This window comes from Schistocerca gregaria, chromosome 3, assembly GCF_023897955.1.
Source record: "Schistocerca gregaria isolate iqSchGreg1 chromosome 3, iqSchGreg1.2, whole genome shotgun sequence".
NCBI classification, from domain to species: domain Eukaryota; kingdom Metazoa; phylum Arthropoda; class Insecta; order Orthoptera; family Acrididae; genus Schistocerca; species Schistocerca gregaria.
The window spans coordinates 356,364,814-356,384,487 of NC_064922.1; the positions used below are offsets into that span (position 1 = coordinate 356,364,814).

At 38.9% G+C, this 19,674-nt stretch overlaps 1 protein-coding gene across 10 annotated transcripts in view; it reads right to left on the reverse strand.

Moving 5' to 3' along the window:
* LOC126354809 (zinc finger protein 143-like) overlaps nucleotides 1-19,674 on the reverse strand; it is a 99,809-nt gene that overhangs the window by 24,860 nt on the left and 55,275 nt on the right. For all 10 annotated transcript variants that reach the window (XM_050004734.1, XM_050004736.1, XM_050004742.1 and 7 more), the window contains one exon: nucleotides 19,330-19,473. In XM_050004734.1, coding sequence (XP_049860691.1) covers nucleotides 19,330-19,473 — 144 coding nt within the window. The remainder of the gene's footprint in view (nucleotides 1-19,329; nucleotides 19,474-19,674) is intronic.

Sequence of the window (19,674 nt, forward strand, 5' to 3'; positions counted from 1 at the left end):
ATCTCATTTGATTTCGTTTCACGTGGGATGGAAGCCAAGCTGTGCCCAGCCAATACAGTCAAATATCATCATAACGAGTTTTGTGCTGTTACACGCATTTAGACTGAGCGATAATGCGGAACCACAGCTTTAACTGCACATTTAACTGGGATACCACTCGCCAGCCAACTGGTCCAACTAATCTACAATGACGGGTTGTTGTGGGGGAGGAGACTAGGCAGCGAGGTCATCGGTCTCATCGGATAAGGGAAGGAAGTTGGCCGTACCCTTTCAAAGGAACCATCCAGGCATTTGCCTGGAGCGATTTAGGGATATTACCGAAAAACTAAATCAGGATGGCTGGACACAGGATCGAACCGTCGTCCTCACGAATGCGAGTGCTAGCCACTGCGCCACCTCGCTAGGTCCTGCAATGCTGTGTGCAGTTCCAGTTCAGATGTAAAACAAAATGAGCAGAGAAACAATATAGCTTCGAATGGAATTTAATTTTTAAAGAGAACGCAATAATATTTAGCAAAACTCCAGCACTACCACACACTTCTTACGTAACCGGGTGGAAAGCATAAAATGCATATTAAATTACAAATAAGACTGATGAAAATTCCTAACTTAAACACAGGGAAATTTTTCTGAGCGAGCTAGGCCTATGCGTGATGCAACGAAGGGATTTCACTATATTGTTGAATACTGAAGTCACTGAAGGTATTAATTACAGTCAGTCGTCTGGTAATTTCTAAGCTCCTTCCTTTTCCAAACCAGAGAAATAAATTCCAGTTCTGGAACCACAATATGCTAACGCTAATAAAAAGTTGATCAACAACAAAATCCACGAAGCCACCAAGGCGCCAAATTTTCTCCTCTTCTTTTATGACATGCCGTTTTGCATCCTGCCAGCGTTAGGCCATAACGTATGAAAAAGCTATGTATGTTAGTTCCAGTACATCTGGCAGTTTAATAGTCGTGTTATTTCTCGTGACAAATCACATATGTTGGCCCCCGATCAGTTCATATTGTAAAGGTATAGTGGAAAATGTAAAAATACAGCAGTTGTACAGTGTGCACGAAGTTGTGAAAATGATGTTTCATGTTTCTACGACACTTATTACTCTGGTTCATGTGAAACTACGTATGTGGTGTAAAATAATGGGCATATTCCAAATAATGAGTATCTGGATTTTAATTTTTGTCTTCGTGCGCTTTTTAACTTGTGGCATCCAGAGTTAAAAAATAGACAAAGTAGATTGGACAGCTCTCTGTTCCCACTTGCTTAAATCCTGCCTGGATGTTTCCAGAAGTAAAGATGGATGGCTGTTGCTGTGCTTGTGGATAGGAAGTCACCTGCAGCATATTCCACCTACCCATCAATGCACAATTAAAGGTGTGCGCTGTGCCCCTTACTCACCCCCCCACCCTAGTCGAAGCAAATTTATTAACAAACAAAAGAGTCGGAGAAACACATCAACTTTTAAGTGATGTTTACAAATACACTATAGTGATGTCACATAGCTGCAGTGACGCTAGCACTACAAGCAACTATGTTTCACATTGCAGTGGACAAAAGACGAACGACTTTTACAAAAAAATCTACGGTAAGGACCTAGATTTGATCATAGTTATGAGGGTTGGAACTTAAATAGATGCAACTAATCAATCACAACAAATACAAAAAAGTTACATGTTTGCACCTGTTACTGTCCTTGAAAGTAGTCACCAGCATTGTGCAGAACCCATTACCAGTGATGTGGAAGACATAGTATACCGTTAGCAGAGCCTTTTCTGTTGATGGTGCGAATAGAGCAGTCTACTGCCTTTCGAATCTCCGGAACAGTTCTGAAGCAATGCCATGAAGTGGTTCCTTCATCTTCGGAATAAAATCAAGGTCACATGGACTTCAGTCTGGGGAGTATGGTGGATAGTACAGTACTTCCCAGTCCCACTGACCGAAAAGAGCAACCACAGCTTGCGCTGTATGCACCTGTGCATTGTCATGCACAATGATGGGTGGATTGCGCAGAAAGTGTCACTGTTTCTTTCACAAAGCTGTTTGCAGATGATGCTCCAAAAACAGTAATACTGTGCATTGAGAGTATGCCATGGAGGAATGTAATGCGTTAGGATAACACCATCACAGTCGTACACGACAATCACCATAACTTTAGACCACTCCATTCGCACCATCAACAGAATAGGTTATGCTAACGATATACTATACCTTCCACGCCGCTGGCAACAGATTCTACACAATGCTGGTGACTACTTTGAAGGACAGTAACAGGTGCAAAAATTTAACTCTTTTGTATTGGTTTTGAATAAATAGTTGCCACTATTTAAGTTCCAACCCTTGTATTTGAGAATAGGTGAGATTTGACGAAGTTCCCTAGTACACAATAAATATTTGACATACGAACTTTGACAAAGAAATATGGTGGTGTAAGACCAGCCTTAATTTCCCTCAGAGATAACTTGTTCCAAGAATCTACATCTACTTCTATACTCCACAAACCACTGTGAGGTACGTGGCACAGGGTATGTCCCATTGTATCTGTTACTAGGGTTTCTTCCTGCTACATACACATATGGAACGTCGGAAGAATGATTGTTTGAATGCCTCTGTGCGTGAAGTAACTATTCGAATCTTATCCTCATGATACCAATGTATCATAGGGAGGTCGGAGTACGTCCATACAGTAATCATTTAAAGTTGTTAATAGACTTACTCTGGATAGTTCAGGTTTTTCTTCCATTGAGTTCCTAGAGTATCTCTGTGACAATGTCCTTTCTGTAACAGTCTCCCACGGATTAAACAAACGTGTGACTAGTCATGCTGTCCTCCTCGGAATAGTTCAATAAGTCCTACTAGTCCTATCTGGTATGGGTCACACATATTTAAGCAATATTCTAGGATGGGTTGCACAAGTGATTTGTGACCAATCTCTTTTGTAGACTGATTGCACTTCCCCAGTATTCTGTCAATAAACCGCAGTCTACCACCTGTTTTACCCACAACTGAACCTACATGATAAATCTATTTCATATCCCTAAAAAGTTTATGAAGGTGGTATCTGTTCCCAAAATCTGGTGCGAGTAATGAGTGAATGGGCAAATATCTATTAAGAACACTACGAATGTAGGTTGTGGACAGTTGGGAACGTGGGTCTCACGGGAAGCATGCAAGGGATAGGTTCAAAAATGGTTCAAATGGCTCTGAGCACTATGGGATGTAACTTCTGAGGTCATCAGTCCCCGCAAGGGATAAGTCCCTGCAGTCGCACTTCCCTACAAAGTCGTACACCCAGGTATTTGTATGAGTTAGCCAGTTCCGACAGGGCCTCATTGGTATTATAGTCATAGGCTACTACATTTTTTAATTTTGTGAAACGCAAAATGTTACATTTCTGAACATTTGGAGCAAGGTAGTGACAACAGTAGCTGACAATACTAAGAAATGTATGGAGCTCATGGACTTTGTCTGATAACTTGTACTCCGAAATTATTTGCACTTTCTCAGGTAGTGGACGGGACTCCTTTGGTGTTACGTAGTACTCTAGGAACTCTACTTCATTTACTCCAGAGACTGATTTTGAGATACTGATACAAAGAATGCAATTAGACAACCACTATAGGGTAGTTTGAGGAGTGCTCAGTGTTCTCCAATACTGGACGAGGTGATTAAAATGTTGTAAAGGTAAGGAAACACAAAATCCAGTCCAAACATGACCTCATTAAGAAATTACTGGAATGCTGAAGGTGCATTCTGCAAGCTGGAAATCAGTACATTAAATTCCTACAATCCGAATGATGTGATTATAGTTATCTTGTGGGTATCTTCTTCAGTGATGGATATTTGATAATAAGCCTTAAGCAGATAAATTCAAGGAAAAATTTTTTTGCCTTGCAGAATACAATATCTTCTATCTGAGGTACAGGATAATTGTCAGAGACTGTTCTTTCATGTAACTGTCTGTAATCTCAACACAGACATATCAAGCCATCTGTCTAGGATACTATAGCACATGCAGATTTTGATGACCTAATGATGCCATTATCTAAAATGAATTTAAATTCTTTTTTCGGCACTTCCACGCACCTTTGGGTCTACCTGCCTTGCCCTAGGAAACCGGGTGAGCCTTCAGTGGCAATGTAGTGATTGACATCACATTTTAATTCCGCTGGGTGCCATATTAGATTTAACTATATCTGGATACTGCAAGAACAGATCCATAAATTTTGTATTTTGATTCAAGGGTCTTATGACCCTTTCTTCTGCAACCATCCATAATTGTTAAAGTGTTGCCTGGTGCAGGATTTTGTACATGAACTGACCTATCATATATGTCCCATAAAAGTTCAATGTGTTTCATAACAGATGATCTAGGTGACAAAATCATTCACTTGAACTGTTCAGAATTTTCTTCAAACCAGTCACGAATAATTGTGGCCCAGTGAAATGGTGCATTGTCATCCATACAAAATCCAACATAGTTTGGGAACATGAAGTCCATGAATGGCTGAAAATGGTCTCCCAGCAGCCAAACATAGCCATTTCCAGTCAATGATCGGTTCAGCTGGACTAGAGGACCCAGTTCAGTCCATTCCATGTAACCACAGCCTACACCATATGGAGCCACCATCAGCTTGCACAGTGCCTTCTTGACAACTTGGCTATGTGGGGTCTGCACCATACTCAAACCCTACCATCAGCTCTTACCAACGAAATCTGGACTCATCTGACCAGACTACAGTTTTCAGTTATTTAGGGTCCAACCGATATTGTAACGAGCCCAGAAGAGGCACTGTGGGTGATGCTAGGTTGTTAACAAAGGCACTTGCATCAGTCGTCTGCTGCAATAGCCCATTAATGGCAAATTTCACTGCATTGTCCTAATGGATATGTTTGTCGTATATCCCCACAAGCAGTGTTGCTGTCTGTTAGCACTGACAGCTCTATGCAAATGCCACTGCTGTCAGCTGTTAAGTGCAGGCCGTCGGCTACTGCATTGTTCATGGTGAGAGATAATGCCTAAAATTTGGTATTCTCAGCACACTATTGTCATTGTGGATCTTAGAATATTGAATTCCCTAATGGTTTCTGAAATGGTGTATCCTATGTGTCCAGCTCCAACTAGCATTCTGCATGCTTTCAAAGCCAGTGTCTTGCTCCAACTAGCACTCTGCTTTCAAAGCCAGTTAATTCCTCTTGTACACATCAGAAACCTTATAACACGAATGACCTGAGTATAAATGACAATTCTTCTAATACACAGCTCTTTTATAACTTGTGTACATGATACTACCATCATTTGTATATGTGCATATCACTATTCCACGACTTTTGTCACCACAGCGTAGTTGGAATTGCAGAAACATAAGCCCAAACGTCAACTAAAAACTGCAATCCTATTTTTTGTTGGTTACAAATGGGTGGGGTTTATGGCAAATGCCTTTGGCAGCAGAACTTGCTTCTAATTGAGACACTGGGTCATGTTTCCCTGTTTGGGACAGTTATATGGAGGTGTGCATTTTCCAGGTTTGCAGTGATATCCAAAGCAAAAGTGGTAGTAACAGTTCTTGTCCTTGGGGTTGTGTTTATTTTGAGACTTACTGCGGAAATTATTACAATGGCAGTCAATGCGTCTATGGCGAGACCTGCCTTGATAACCAGTTGACAGTACAGCTATTTGTTGCTATAGTTCCAAAATTCTTGTCATTGTCACTCATTGTTATTGAACATCCTGTTGGTTACAAGCATCACTTTTCACCATGAACAATTTGTTGTGGGGGATTCATTTCTGTTATTCTATCAGCTGTTACAGTCACTTTTTTGAGTACCTCTGCACTGACAATTAAAATGTTCCTTACAGAATCTGAAAGTTTTCTAGCCACAGTGTCTTAAGGACCTTTCCCGACACATCTACTCCTGCCAAGGCTTGCATCTTGTGAAACAATTGGCTAGACTTTTGGTCTTCCAAATCAATTCCAGGGACTAGTCTCTTAATACGCTTATCTTCACTTCCTTTGAATACATTCTGTAGACTTTCCTTAGTCAATGAATATTTATTCACTTCTGTATGACAAATGATGTCCCAAATATTCTCCATGTATTTTGGCTCTAACTGTGACACTATATGGTTAAATTTAGACTCTTCTGTACTAATTTTGCAAGTGATGACTTGTGTGTCTACCAAATTTCAGATTTTTCACTCCAAAAAAGTGGAATTTTTATGCTAACCTAACAGTCAATCCCCAGGCATGCTTTTGTTAGTCACTATACCACCTATCATCACATCGCGTCATCAATTATACCTGCTGTAATGTGGTATATTTATTGGTGTTCATAAAAGTGTTGTGTAACAATATATATTAATGGTTTCCAATACACATTGATAATCAAACAATTTCACTTCCTTTATTTTTCGCCAACTTCATAAACTTTAAATGTTCTAGTCCATTAAATTTTGGGCATGCAGCCATACAAATAAAACTTCTTACACTGGTATTTTGGATGCATATCACCGGCCACCCTCGGGGTAAGTTGCAAGACAAATTTAAACCCTTACCTCTATTTAATAAATTATTAGCTAATCTAATCTCTATAGTTTCCTTGAAGACAGAATCCCAAAAGGAAGAGATGGATGTTAGAATCTTCATATCACTTTAGTTTATGGAATGCCGCATATTAGAACAAAGTTCAGCCGCAGCTGACTTGTCTGGCTCTGACAAGGGTATGTATCTTCGATATTCCGCACATCTCTCATGAATGGTGCGTGTTGTTTGACCTATGTATGACTTATCACAATCTCTGCAAGGAATCTGATATACACCCGCCTTATGAAGCAATAAATCATCCTTTACAGAACCAAGTAAAGCTGCAATTTTTTTGGAGGCTGGAAGATCATCTTAATACAGTGTTTCTCGAGAATATGGCCTACCTTCGAGGAAAGAGCACCCACGTACGACAAAAAAGCACTTAATCTGAAGGAATTGCTAACTTGTTCCCCATCACATACCTGCATTCTAGGTTTTACACCAAATGATCAATGAATTTGTTGCAGAGAAAATCTGTTCTCTTAAAAAAATGTGAGCTCTTCTTGCAAATTATCTTTATCGGATATACAGTGCACCCTATGCACTAAGGTTTTAAGGACAGGTATGGTCTGTGAAGGGTGATGACAGCTACTGGCAGAAGATACAGATTTGTAAGTGTAGGTTTACAATATATGACATGTCCTAATGCGCCATCAACTTTAGGTGAACAATAACATCCAAAAAGGGGAGACAGCTGTCTTTTTCCATTTCCAAAGTAAATTTGATACTAGCATGGATAGAACTCAAATGCTCAAGAAATCGATGTAATTCATCCATCCTGAGCATCCATACTACAAATGTGTCGTCCATGTACCTCTAGAAGATCATTGGTTTACAACTTGCTGAGTCCAGTGTGTTGTGACTCACTCTGAGGATGGCCGGATGATATGTGGCTGAAATATCAGTTGAAGAAATTTTATATGTGTGCCTGCATGCCTGAAATTTAATGGGTTATTCATTACACTATGAAAAGTTGAAAAGGTACTTAAATGTTCTGTCTGATTTCTATTATTGTGATCTCTACGATATCCTCAATTCTCAGTGCATCTGCTCTAACCACCAGCATGCTAAATTTGTAATTATTAATTATTTACAAATAAATTGAACTAAAACAATACTGCACATGTGACACTAAGAAAAAAAAAATAGACAGACTTGCCGCGTAACTGCAAAGCAATGAAACACCGCATAACTAAAGTGTTTTGGATGTAGAAAAGAAATAAATTCCATGTACAAGGAGAAGTGTGGGCAGCAACAGCACATTGCTATTGCTTACTGTGTGCTGTCTATTGCTTGAAGTGGTTGTAGTGTCAGTTCATGGAAATATGCAGCATTTTACAAGACTTTGGAGTCCTTTGCTATCATCTCTATTATCATCCAAGACACTTGAAGAGGTTGGCTGTCTAAGCCATGAGAGCTGCCGCCAATCTGCATCCTCTGGCGGGGAGAGCCTCTGCAGGCAGGGACTGCAGCAGCCTACTGAAAGGGTTTGAAAGGTGCAGACCAGCCAGCCTGTGGGCAATCTTGGTTCAGTGTAGGGGTCATCCACTTGTGGTTAACATGGCCTTATAATCTGTCATCGTTACTTGGACTTTAGTGGCCTGTGCCTGAATGGACTGGATTTGATGAGCTCTGCAGAACACTTTACTTGTATTGTGGCCTGTCATGTACATGTATGCTGCATCTAATAAAGTAAGTAATATCAAACTGTTGTTTACTAAGTGTCATGTGTTGCAACAATATTTTGTGTTTGAGTGTCACCTCATACTCACACTTACCCCTCGGAAGACACAACACGAGATGATCTTTTCCACTGAGGAAGAATTTGTTTCTTGGCTGCAATTAGCATATGGAAGTGGATATTCCTTCCTGAGAGTGATTGAAAATTGATTGCCTCACATCAACAGTAATCAACTAAAACTATGAAACTTAGTATCACAGCTGATACATTGCAATCTGAATCAGACAGACGCACTTCACTCATAATGCGCTTTAGTAATTTCTGCCAAAGATTTTTAGAAAACCCACTTAACCACATGTTTTCCAGTAAAAGCAAAATTAATATTTCTGGGTTTCCTACAACTATCATTATATGGATGGGATGGAGAGTCACCTAATCAAAAACAAAAAGAGAAGAAAAAAGAAAAAGGAAGGAAAAAAACTCCCTTGTGTGCACCCCACACACACTCAGTTACCTGGTTAGCAGCATCTGATGAGTGGCACACACCTAACGCATTTAGGGAGGCAAAAACAATAATAACAGTGAAGTTAAATGCACAGAAGAAGAATTAATTTCATACAAGACCTTCTCAGTTGCTTTTCCTTTACAATCTGATGATGCAGATAAATTTCCTTGTGATTATTTTTATTGATAATGTTGCTGATATCATATTAGTATTTTAAACATAGCTGCACAACAGCAACGGTTACACGTAATAAAATTATAAACAGCCGACCAGTTGCAATGGATAAAGAATTCTTTACCTAGGTTTCAACAAATGTAAATTTGTCTTCTTCAGAAAGTGGCAATTTTACATTAGTAAGGACTAATGTACCATCACCATTTTTACAAATGTCGGCATAGATCCATTTGTCAAAATTAAAATATAGCCCTACAAATAGGGTTTGTCACGTAAATATAAATTAGTACATGGATCTTACAGAGCTCACAACCGACTGAGTGTAATCAGCCAGCGTAGTTACTCTGCGACCATGGCATGTTACTCGGAAATAGAAATATTTTTTGTCTAGAAACTTCATTGGCTTTATACAAGAATGCTCAAAATGACATAATAGTCACAGTTGCCACTGGAGATGATGGTATTTCTTCACACTCATCGGTACACGAAGGTGCCCATTGTTTACCAGAAAATTCAGGTAACTTATTAGAAGATAACGGAAGCAAGGATGTTGAAAATGGCATCCAAGAATTGAATGCCAATAAAACTCGATATTGGATATAAAAAAAGTCAAAGTAGCAGAATTGTTCATAATACTCTAACATAATGAGGTATCTCAAACAGAATGACTCCTCCATGACAACCAGCATCGATTTCTAAAACATCGATCACATGTATTCCAACTCATGCTTTTCTCAAATGACACACTGAAAGCTTTAAATCAAGGCAACCAGGTAGATGCAGTATTTTTTGATTTCCAAAAAGCATTTGACTTACTACCACATCTATGCTTACTGTCAAATGTACAATCATATGGAGTATCAAGCAAAATTTGTGACTGGATCCAAGACTTTATGGTAGGAAGGATGCAGCATATTGTCTTGAATGGAGAATCTTCGTCAGATATGGAAGTAACTTTGGGTGTGTCCCAGGGAAGTGTGTTGGGATACTTGCTGTTCATGTTGGATATTAATGACCTTGCAGACAACATTAATAGTAACCCCAGGCTTTTTGCAGATGACACAGTTATCTGTCTCAAAGAAGCTACACAAATATTCAGTCAGATCTTGATAATATTTCAAAGTGGTGCAAAGAATTGGCAAATTGCTTTAAGTGTTTAAAAATGTAAGACTGTGCACTTCACAAAATAAAAATAAAAAAAAATAAAAAAAATAAAAAAATAAAAAAAATTGTAGTAGCCTATGACTATAATATCAGTGGGGTACAGTTGGAGTAGGCCAAGTCATAAAAATACCTAGGTGTAATACTTTGCAGGGATATGAAATGGAATGATTACATAGGTTCAATTGTGGGTACAGCATGTGGTAGACTTCGATTTATTGGCAGAATACTGTGGAAGTACAGTCAGTCTACAAAGGAAATTGCTTACAAATCACTCATGCAGCTGGTTATAGAATATTGCTCAAACATGTGGGAGCTGTACCAAACAGGACTAAGAGGAGATATGGAATGTATACAGACAAGGGCAGCATGAATGGTCAAAGGTTGGTTTTACCCATGGGAATGTGTCACAGCAATACAGAAGCAACTGAAATGGCAGACTCTTGAAGATGGATGTAAACTATCCTGAAATGATGACTCTAGGAATATACTACAACTCCCTATGTATTGCTCACATATGGATCACGAGGATAAGATTAGAATTATTACAGCATGCACAGAGACATTAAAAAAAAAAAAAATCATTCTTCGCATGCTCCATATGTGAAACAAACAGGAAGAAACCCTAATAACTGGTACAATGGAACATATTCTCTGCCATGCAGTTCACAGTGGTTTGCAGAGTATTTATGAAGTCATAGGTGTAGAGGCACGAAAACCAGGATATGGCAGGTGTAGGACCTGTACAGAGGAGACAGGGATTAAAGAGAACTTAAGATGTTATACCCATCCCACTAATCAACAAGTTCATGGTGCTATCTTCCACTGAAACTGAAAATGATACAGTGAGACCCACCTCACCTGCTGAGAAATGTACTGTTTGTAATGTCAGGGGGAGGCAAATACAAAACGGTATCAGCCTATTAATCGTTGACAGTTCAGACATACCTCGAATAATGATATCCCTTAAAGAATGATAGCAAGGGATGGGAAGAAACACTATGTGCACTCAGTGCATATGCCTGAGGGTCTCATTGGAAAGGCTATTATGGCAGCTACTGAAGAAATAGGATGCAATCAATGGCAGAATGTGGGACATCTTTTATGAGTCTATGACCTGGTCTCTGAGATCATACTTGTTGGGTTCATTCCAGTGACTGGCAGAGAAGGTTGGATTACCAGTCTTGCTTACAGAGTTTCAACAAAGATGACAATCTGCAGCATTCCTCCCAAAACATATTGCAGCCCCCTGGTTTTGAGTGGCAGGATTGAACCAGGGATTTTGGTGGCTCTATGAGATAGGTTGCGACTCCCTAGACTTGTGCCATAGGGTTGAGAACTGTAGAGTGTCCTAGAGTGTCCCTAAATGTGTTAGATGTGCACTACACATCAGATGCTGCTACCCAGCTGGCTTGCTGTCTCTCCATTCCATCCACATAATAATAGTTGTAGGAAACACAGAAATATCAGTGTAAGATCCAAAGAAACTTGCTCCATAGGTGGGAATATCAAAATCTTAGTGTTTAACTGCTAAACTATTTGCAACAAACAGCCAGAGTTTGAAGCACACCTAAAATCCAGTGAACTGCACATAATACTAGGTACAGAAAGCTGGTTAAAAGCAGCAGTTGACAGTAGTGAGATTTATGGGGAAAATTTAAGCATATACCAAAAGGATAGACTAATGGGAAATGGAGCTGGTATATTTGTCACAGAACACAAGAAACTTAAATTCACAGAGACAGAAACTGAAGCCACACATGAGATTTATTGGGCAAGACTCCATACCAAAGGTGGGCATTTTCTTATAATTGGATCCTTCTACTGACCACCAGACTTTCACTTGCAGATGTAACCAAACACTTTGGAGAAAATGTTAGTTATCTTGCATAAAAGTTCTCTAATCATACTGTAATCACTGGAGGTGACTTTAATCTTCCAAATATGAATTGGGCTAGTTACGGTTTTGTTAGTGCTGGGTGCGACAAGATAGCCAGCTGAACAAAGCCCCAGAGCCTAACAGAATTCATATTAGATTCTTTACCCAATTTGCAGCAGAGATAGCCCCTCTGTTAGCTATATCGCTCATAAATCTCTCAAATGGAAAACCATACCCAGTAGCTGAAAGAAAGCACAAGTCACGCCTGTTTACAAGAAGAGTAGCAGAACTGATCCACAAAAGTACCATACAATATCCTTGACATCCATTTGTCGTAGAATCTTAGAACATATTCTGAGCCCAAGGATAATGAGGTATTTCAAACAGAATGACCTCCTCCATGCCACCCAGCATGGATTCTGAAAACATCGACAGTGTGAAACCCAACTCACACTTTTCTCTTCTGACATACTGAAAGCTGTGGATCAAGGCAGTCAGGTAGTTGCAATATTTCTCAATTCCTGAAGAGCATTTGACCCAATACCGCATCTATGCTTGTTACCGAAAGTACACTCCTACGATGTATCAAGTGAAACTTGTGACTGGATTGAGGATTTCTGGGTAGGGAGGATGCAGCAAGCTATCCTCGATGGAAATTTATCAACAGATGCAGAGGTAACTTAGGGTGTACCAGATGGAAATATATTGGGCCCCTTGCTATTCGTGCTATATCTTAACCACCTTGTGGACAATATTAATAGTAATCTCTCACTTTTCTCAGATGCTGCACTTATCTATAAAGAAGTACAGTCTGAAAAAAAAGCAGCATAAATATTAAGTCAGCTCTTGCTAAGATTTCAAAGTGGTGCAAAAATTGGCAGCTTGAAATGTAAAACTGTGCACTCACAAAATGAAGAAACACATATTATCCGATGACTATAACAACAATGAGTCACAATTGGAACTGGTAAATTCATACAAATAACTGGGTGTAACACTTTATAAGGACATGAAACAGAATGACGACACAGGCTCAGTCAAGGGTAAAGGAGGTAGCACACTTCAGTTTATTGTTAGAAGAGAGTCTAATCTTATCTACAAATCACTCACGTGATTAATCAAGTGTACCAAACAGTACCGAAAGGGGATATTGAATGTATATGCAGCGCGAATGGTAAACGGATTGAATTACCCTTGGGTGAGTGTCACTGAGATACTGAAGAAACTGAGTGGCAGACTCTTGAAAACACACGTAAACTATCCCAAGAAAGTCTACTAACCAAGTTTCAAGAACCGGTTTTAAATGACGACTCTAGGAATATGTCATGCTCTTCACAGTGGTTTGTAGAGCATGGATGTAGATGTAGTTGTAGAGAGGCTAACAACTATGACCACAATATAAATGTAAGAAGAAGAAGAAGAAGAAGAAGAAGAAGAAGAAGACAATCAACAGCTGGATGTGGTGATGATCGGAAAAGAAAACACTGAAACTTTTTAATGTACTGAATATCAAAGACACTTTTTGTGTGCTGCTTGATGTGAATATGTCTGTATTATGTTGATATATTGTACAGTTACGATTAATATATTATTTTTTTAGAAAAAAAAGGCGCTCACCTACCACGGAACACACATGTTCTTATCACTGGCCGCTTATTCTTTGAGTTAAGTACAATGAGGTTATGTTGCTCGAGATGCTTTTTGTTATAACAACGATACAAAAACTGATTGCCTTGATGTTTACAACCAACAAGCCTAGAAAAAGGAGAGAGGAAGCTGTGGCTGAGAAAGGGCTTTTTTAAATGGAGAAATTCATGCATGCTTTATTCCTGATGGAGCTGGGATCTGACAATTTCTGAAATTATTTATGAACGAGCAAGAAATTTTTTTCTGAACTTGTAACTTCATCTAGTCACATTTGACAAAAAAAGAGACAAGAGAAGCCTTTATCTCTATTATTGTTTTTAGCTACTGGCATAATTCACTGCAGGTGTACTTCCACAGTTATTACTATTCCTGAAAGCAGCAATGTCTTTTACAGGTGGACGATGAATTTCATCATGACAAAATAAATAAATCTCTGTAAATAAAAGGCAATGTCCTGACTGACTTACTGACTTATCATCCCAGCCCCAACCGATAAGTTGAAAGTTAGACAAGTTGTGAATCTTATATTGTAGGCATCATTTAAGAAGAGATTTTTGAAATTCCAACCCTAAGAGGGTGAAATAGGGAATGAAGAGATTTTTTCCTGAAAAATGTCACTATTAAGGCAATTTTGAGGCTAGACTTATAAAAACTGGTTTCCTGGTCAGAAAAAAAGAAATTTTGGAAATTGAACTCTATGGGGGTGAAAACGTTTTTTGAAAATATATCATTATTAAAGAACTACCAAAGTATTTTTAAAGCTACATCTATGAACATTGGTATTTGACTTCTTGGTTACAAATTAAATAATAATAATAATAATAATAATAATAATAATAATAATAGTAATAATAATAAATGTATCAGTGTTTTTGGAAACTGAACCCCTAAAGGGATGAAATAGGGGATGAGATTCTTTTAAGAAAATATTTTATTAGGAAAGAATTTTTAAAGCTAAATCTATGAAATTTTAAATTTGGTTTCTCTTTTAGAAATAAAACATATGCATGTCACTGTTTTTGGAAATTCAATCCCTATGGGAGTGAAATGATTTATGGAAATATTAAATATTTCAATGTGAAAGGTGGCTCTTATACTTATGCATCATTTAAGAAGGGACTGTGCAAAATTCCACCTGTAATTGGGTGACATTGTAGATGAAAGAGTTTTTGAAAGTATGTCACTATTAACAGAGTTTTGAAGCTACATCTACAAAAACTGGTATTTGGTTTCTCAGTCAGGAAATAAAAAGTAAATGTTTCAGCACTTTTGGAAATTCAACCACTAAGGGGGTAAAATAGGGGGTGAAAGTCTTCGAAAATAAACAATTACTAAAGAACTGCTGAATGATTTTAAAGCTACACATATGACAACTGATTAGAAATACAAAAATTCGTGTTTCAATGTTTCTGGGGATTTAATCCTTAAGTGAGTACAACAGCGGATGAAAATTTTAAAGAAAATACACACATCAAAAAAAGTTTCGCATCACCTCGGTTCCAAGAGTCCCGGAACCTGTACAGATAATTGGAACAGAAATCAACATAAACATTGTTTCCGCCCTTTTTATTGCTCATGAAAACCACACATGGCATGTTGTACCACCATACAGCGAGACTTTCAGAGTTGGTGGTCCATATTGCTCCACACATCAGTACCTGTAGTACCCAGTAGCACATCTTCTTGCATTAATGCATGCATGTATTCGTCATGGCATACTATCCACAAGTTCATCAATGATTGTTGGTCCAGATTGTCCCAATCCTCAATGGTAATTCAGCGTAGATTCCTCCGAGTGATTGGTGGGTCACGTCATTCATAAACAGCCCTTTTCAATCTATCTCAGGCATGTTTGATAGGGTTCATGTTTGGAGAACATGCTGGCCACTCTAGTCGAGTGATGTCATTTTCCTGAAGGAAGTCATTCACAAAATGTGCACGATGGGGGCATGAATTGTCATCCATGAAGATGAAATCCTTGCCAATATGCTGCCGATATGGTTGCACTATCAGTCAGAGGATGGCATTCACGTATTGTACAACCATTGCGGCGCCTTCCATGACCACCAGCTGTGTTCGTTGGCCCGACATAATGCCACCCCAATACAGCAGGGAACCTCCACCTTGCTGCACTCACTGGACAGTGTGTCTAAGGCATTATGCCTGACAGGGTTGCCTCCAAACATGTCTCCGATAATTGTATGGTTGAAGGCATATGCGACACTCATCAGTGAAGAGAACGTGATGCCAGTCCTGAGCAGTCAATTCCACATGTTGCTGGGCCCCATTTGTACTGTGCTGCATGGTGTTGTGGTAGCAATGATGGTCCTTGCTATGGATGTCGGGAGTGAAGTTGCACATCATGCAGCCTATTGTGCACAGTTTGAATCGTAATATGGTGTCCTGTGGCTGCAAGAAAAGCATTATTCAACACCGCGGCGTTGCTGTCAGGGTTCCTCCAAGCCATAATCCACAGGTGGTGGTCATCTACTGCAGTAACAGTCCTTGGGCGGCCTGAGCGAGGCATGTCATCGACAGTTCCTGTCCCTCTGTATCTCCTTCACATCTGAAAAACATTGCTTTGGTTCACTCTGAGATGCCTGGACACTTCCCTTGTTGAGAGCCCTTCCTGGCACAAAGTAAAGATGTTGACTTGATTGAACCATAGTATTGACCGTCTAGGCATGGGTGAACCACAAACAACACTAGCCGTGTACCTCCTTCCTGGCGGAATGACTGGCACTGATCAGCTGTCGGACTCCCTCCATTTAAGAGGCACTGCTCATGCATGGTTATTTACGTCTTTGGGTGGGTTTAGTGACGTCTCTGAATAGTCAAAGAAACTGTGTCTGTGGTACAGTATCCACAGTCTGCGTCTATCTTCAGTAGTTCTGGGAACCGGGGTGATGCAAAACTTTTTTCACTTTTGTTACATTAAAAAAATTTTAAAGCTAAATTTATAAAAATTTGTATTTCACTTCTTAATTAGATATAAAGAAATATTTGTCAGGGGATGAAAGCTGCTATGGAAATACCTCTACAAGAACACAAAAGCCACGATTAAAAAAACTCTGGACACCAGCTACCAGAACTGCTTTTTGGTCAGAAGTATATTCAGAAAATATCATACTTATATGGCCTTAATTAGTGTGAAAAAGCTTAGAAGGGATTGCAATTTGTGAACAACATAAAAATTTGATTAAAAAAATCTCTGCAGACCGTACAGTCTATGCAAGCAAAGCAGCAGGTACTAAGCTAGTGTTCATGTAAATATAATGTATTTCATTAAATATGTGCTGTATGAGTTTAATAATCTCACTTCAAATTAGATGTAAGATGACTGCAAATTATTGTGGCACACCACTTGTAATAAATACAACATCAGAAAACAATTCAGTCCTTCAATTTTGCTCACCACAGCAGACAGTGTGGCATTCTGCTGTGTGCCACGCGGGATTAGCCGAGCGGTCAAAGGTACTGCAGTCATAGACTGAGCGGCTGGTCCCGGCAGAGATTCGAGTCCTCCCTTGAGCATGGGCGTGCGTGTTTGTCCTTATGATAATTTAGGTTAAGTAGTGTGTAAGCTTAGGGACTGATGACCTTAGCATTTAAGTCCCATAAGATTTCACACACATTAGAACATTCTGCTGCGTTTTTGACACTTACACAATGAAGTAAGTGATTAATTTCTTGCATCTCTGTTGGTATACTTCTCACATGACATGTCCCACAAACACTGACAGTCCTTAAACTTCTTCAAAAATTCTGTAATAAAAGTTTTGACCACCTTGACACTGACCTGTTAAGGTGGCTACACACTTAACTAGTTGCTTGACAAGCACACACACCCAAGAATGCTTGTGCAACCATGCACAAATACCTTGTGCCTCTACATGACTCAAGCAATAAAATGTTGAGCTCACACAATGATGCATTTGCTTTGGCAACTATTTTGTGATGGGTGGAGGAGGGGGGGAGGGGTTGGGGAGAAGGAAGGAAGGGAGAGAGGGAGAGAGAGAGGAGGAGGTGGGGAGGGAGAAGGGGGAGGGAGAGAGAGAGAGAGAGAGAGAGAGAGAGAGAGAGAAATATGATATGTGGAGTAAACAAATTAACATATGATTCCCATGTAAACTATTTATGGTAAACAATCTTCCATCTAATGTGCAACAGGCAGAATTAGTTCTTTTCGCAGGTGACACTGGTGTTGTAATCAATCCAAGCATATATACAGAAGCAGAAGAAATGTTAAACAAAATTCTTAAAAGTATTGTTTATTAGTTTTTTGTGAATGGTCTCACCCTCAATCTCAAAAAGACACAACTTGTTCAGTTCTGCACATCTAGGGATACTACACCAGTGGTAAGTGTAATACATGGCTAGGAAATAATAAATAGGGTGGAAAGTTCAAAATTTTAAGGTGTCCATGTTGATGAGAATTTAAACTGGAAAAAGCAAATGTTGGAACTTGTAAAACAGCTTAGTTCAGCCACATTTGCACTCAGAATCACTGTAAAACTTGGAGAGTGACAAATCAATAAACTGAAATACGTTGCATGTTTTCATTCAGTAATGTCATATGTAATAATAATATTCTTGCATAACTCATCTTTAAGGAAGAAAGTCTTCAATGCACAAAAACATGCTACATCTGTTAAGGAGTTGGGCACTCTGATTACTCCTTCACAGTACATTTATTCCCTTGTGAAGTTAGTTGTAAATAATCCACTACACTTCAAAAGGAATAATGATATCCATTACTCCACATTAAGGTTGTCTTTAGCACGTAAAGGCGTGCACAATGCTGCAATAAATATTTCTGATCATTTGCCCATTGATATAAAATATCGGATAGACAGCAAAGTAAAATTTGAAAACAAACTGAGAAAGTTCCTTCTATACTTTTTTTTTCTATTTTGGAAAAAAAGCTTTAGAAATGTTCAGAATGTAACAATATGTACAAATTAATTTGTAAGGTGAATGTAAAATTATTAGTCCCACATCATTATGATCTATCTTGCAAAATGATCTGTGGAACATGTAACAAACTAGCTAAATAACTCACTAATACACTGCAGAAATTCTATCTCAGTATCGCCCCCCCCCCCCCCCCCAGTTCTCCATATAATGTTGTATTCTTTGACTTGTCCTACATTTCAGTACAACCTTTGCAAAGAATGTATTTTAACAGGACCAAATATAAATTAAATTAAATCAAATCACTGATGAATGTCTACACATGCATCCCTATTTTAGGTACACATTACTGAGGTACTGGCAGCTAAGAATACTTCCAGGGAATTGCGGTAGAAGAGGAAAACAAAAGGAAATATCAACGTGTTACTGATAAGTCAAAATACAACCTCTGAAAATGAGGTGTTTGAACCACGGCATCCAACCACTGTACATGGCACTTACTACAGCCAATATAGTTAAAAATCCTAAAAGGAATTCGCTCAGGAATGGAACAAATCAATGCAAATGAGTTATACCCCTGACATAAGCCATGAATTCCAAATGTAAAAAATTCTGACTGAATAAGGAAATAAAAACAATGTACTTTAAGATAATGACTCTGTCTGACTACATCTGTGCTAGCACCAGTTGGTACTAGCCTGCAGTAATGCAATGACAATTTTTTTTCATAATGTGGCTTTTCTGATACAGTAAATTAAAAGTTGAAAACAATTTGTCTATCACCTCCTCTGGGAGCAGCATGGATCAGTGCAGTTGAACCGTCTTCAAGTTTGATTGCTTGCCCCTCCAGATATTTTGGTAGTCCTTGGATAATGATTGTGTTGCATTCTGGAACATTTTCTTCATCAGCTTGGACTTCTTCTGCAACTAAAAACAGAGAAAAATTACTGAAATTTTTGAGACATATGTTTTCAAATTATAGTTAATGATTGAAAATAAGCACATTTCTTGAGGTACATAACAATGAGTATTACCACTAATGCCAAAGCAAGACACTATCACGTTTGGCCTCAGCTAACCTTTCAAAACCCAAGAGCGTTTGTAACAGAGCAAGATGCAACCATCCTG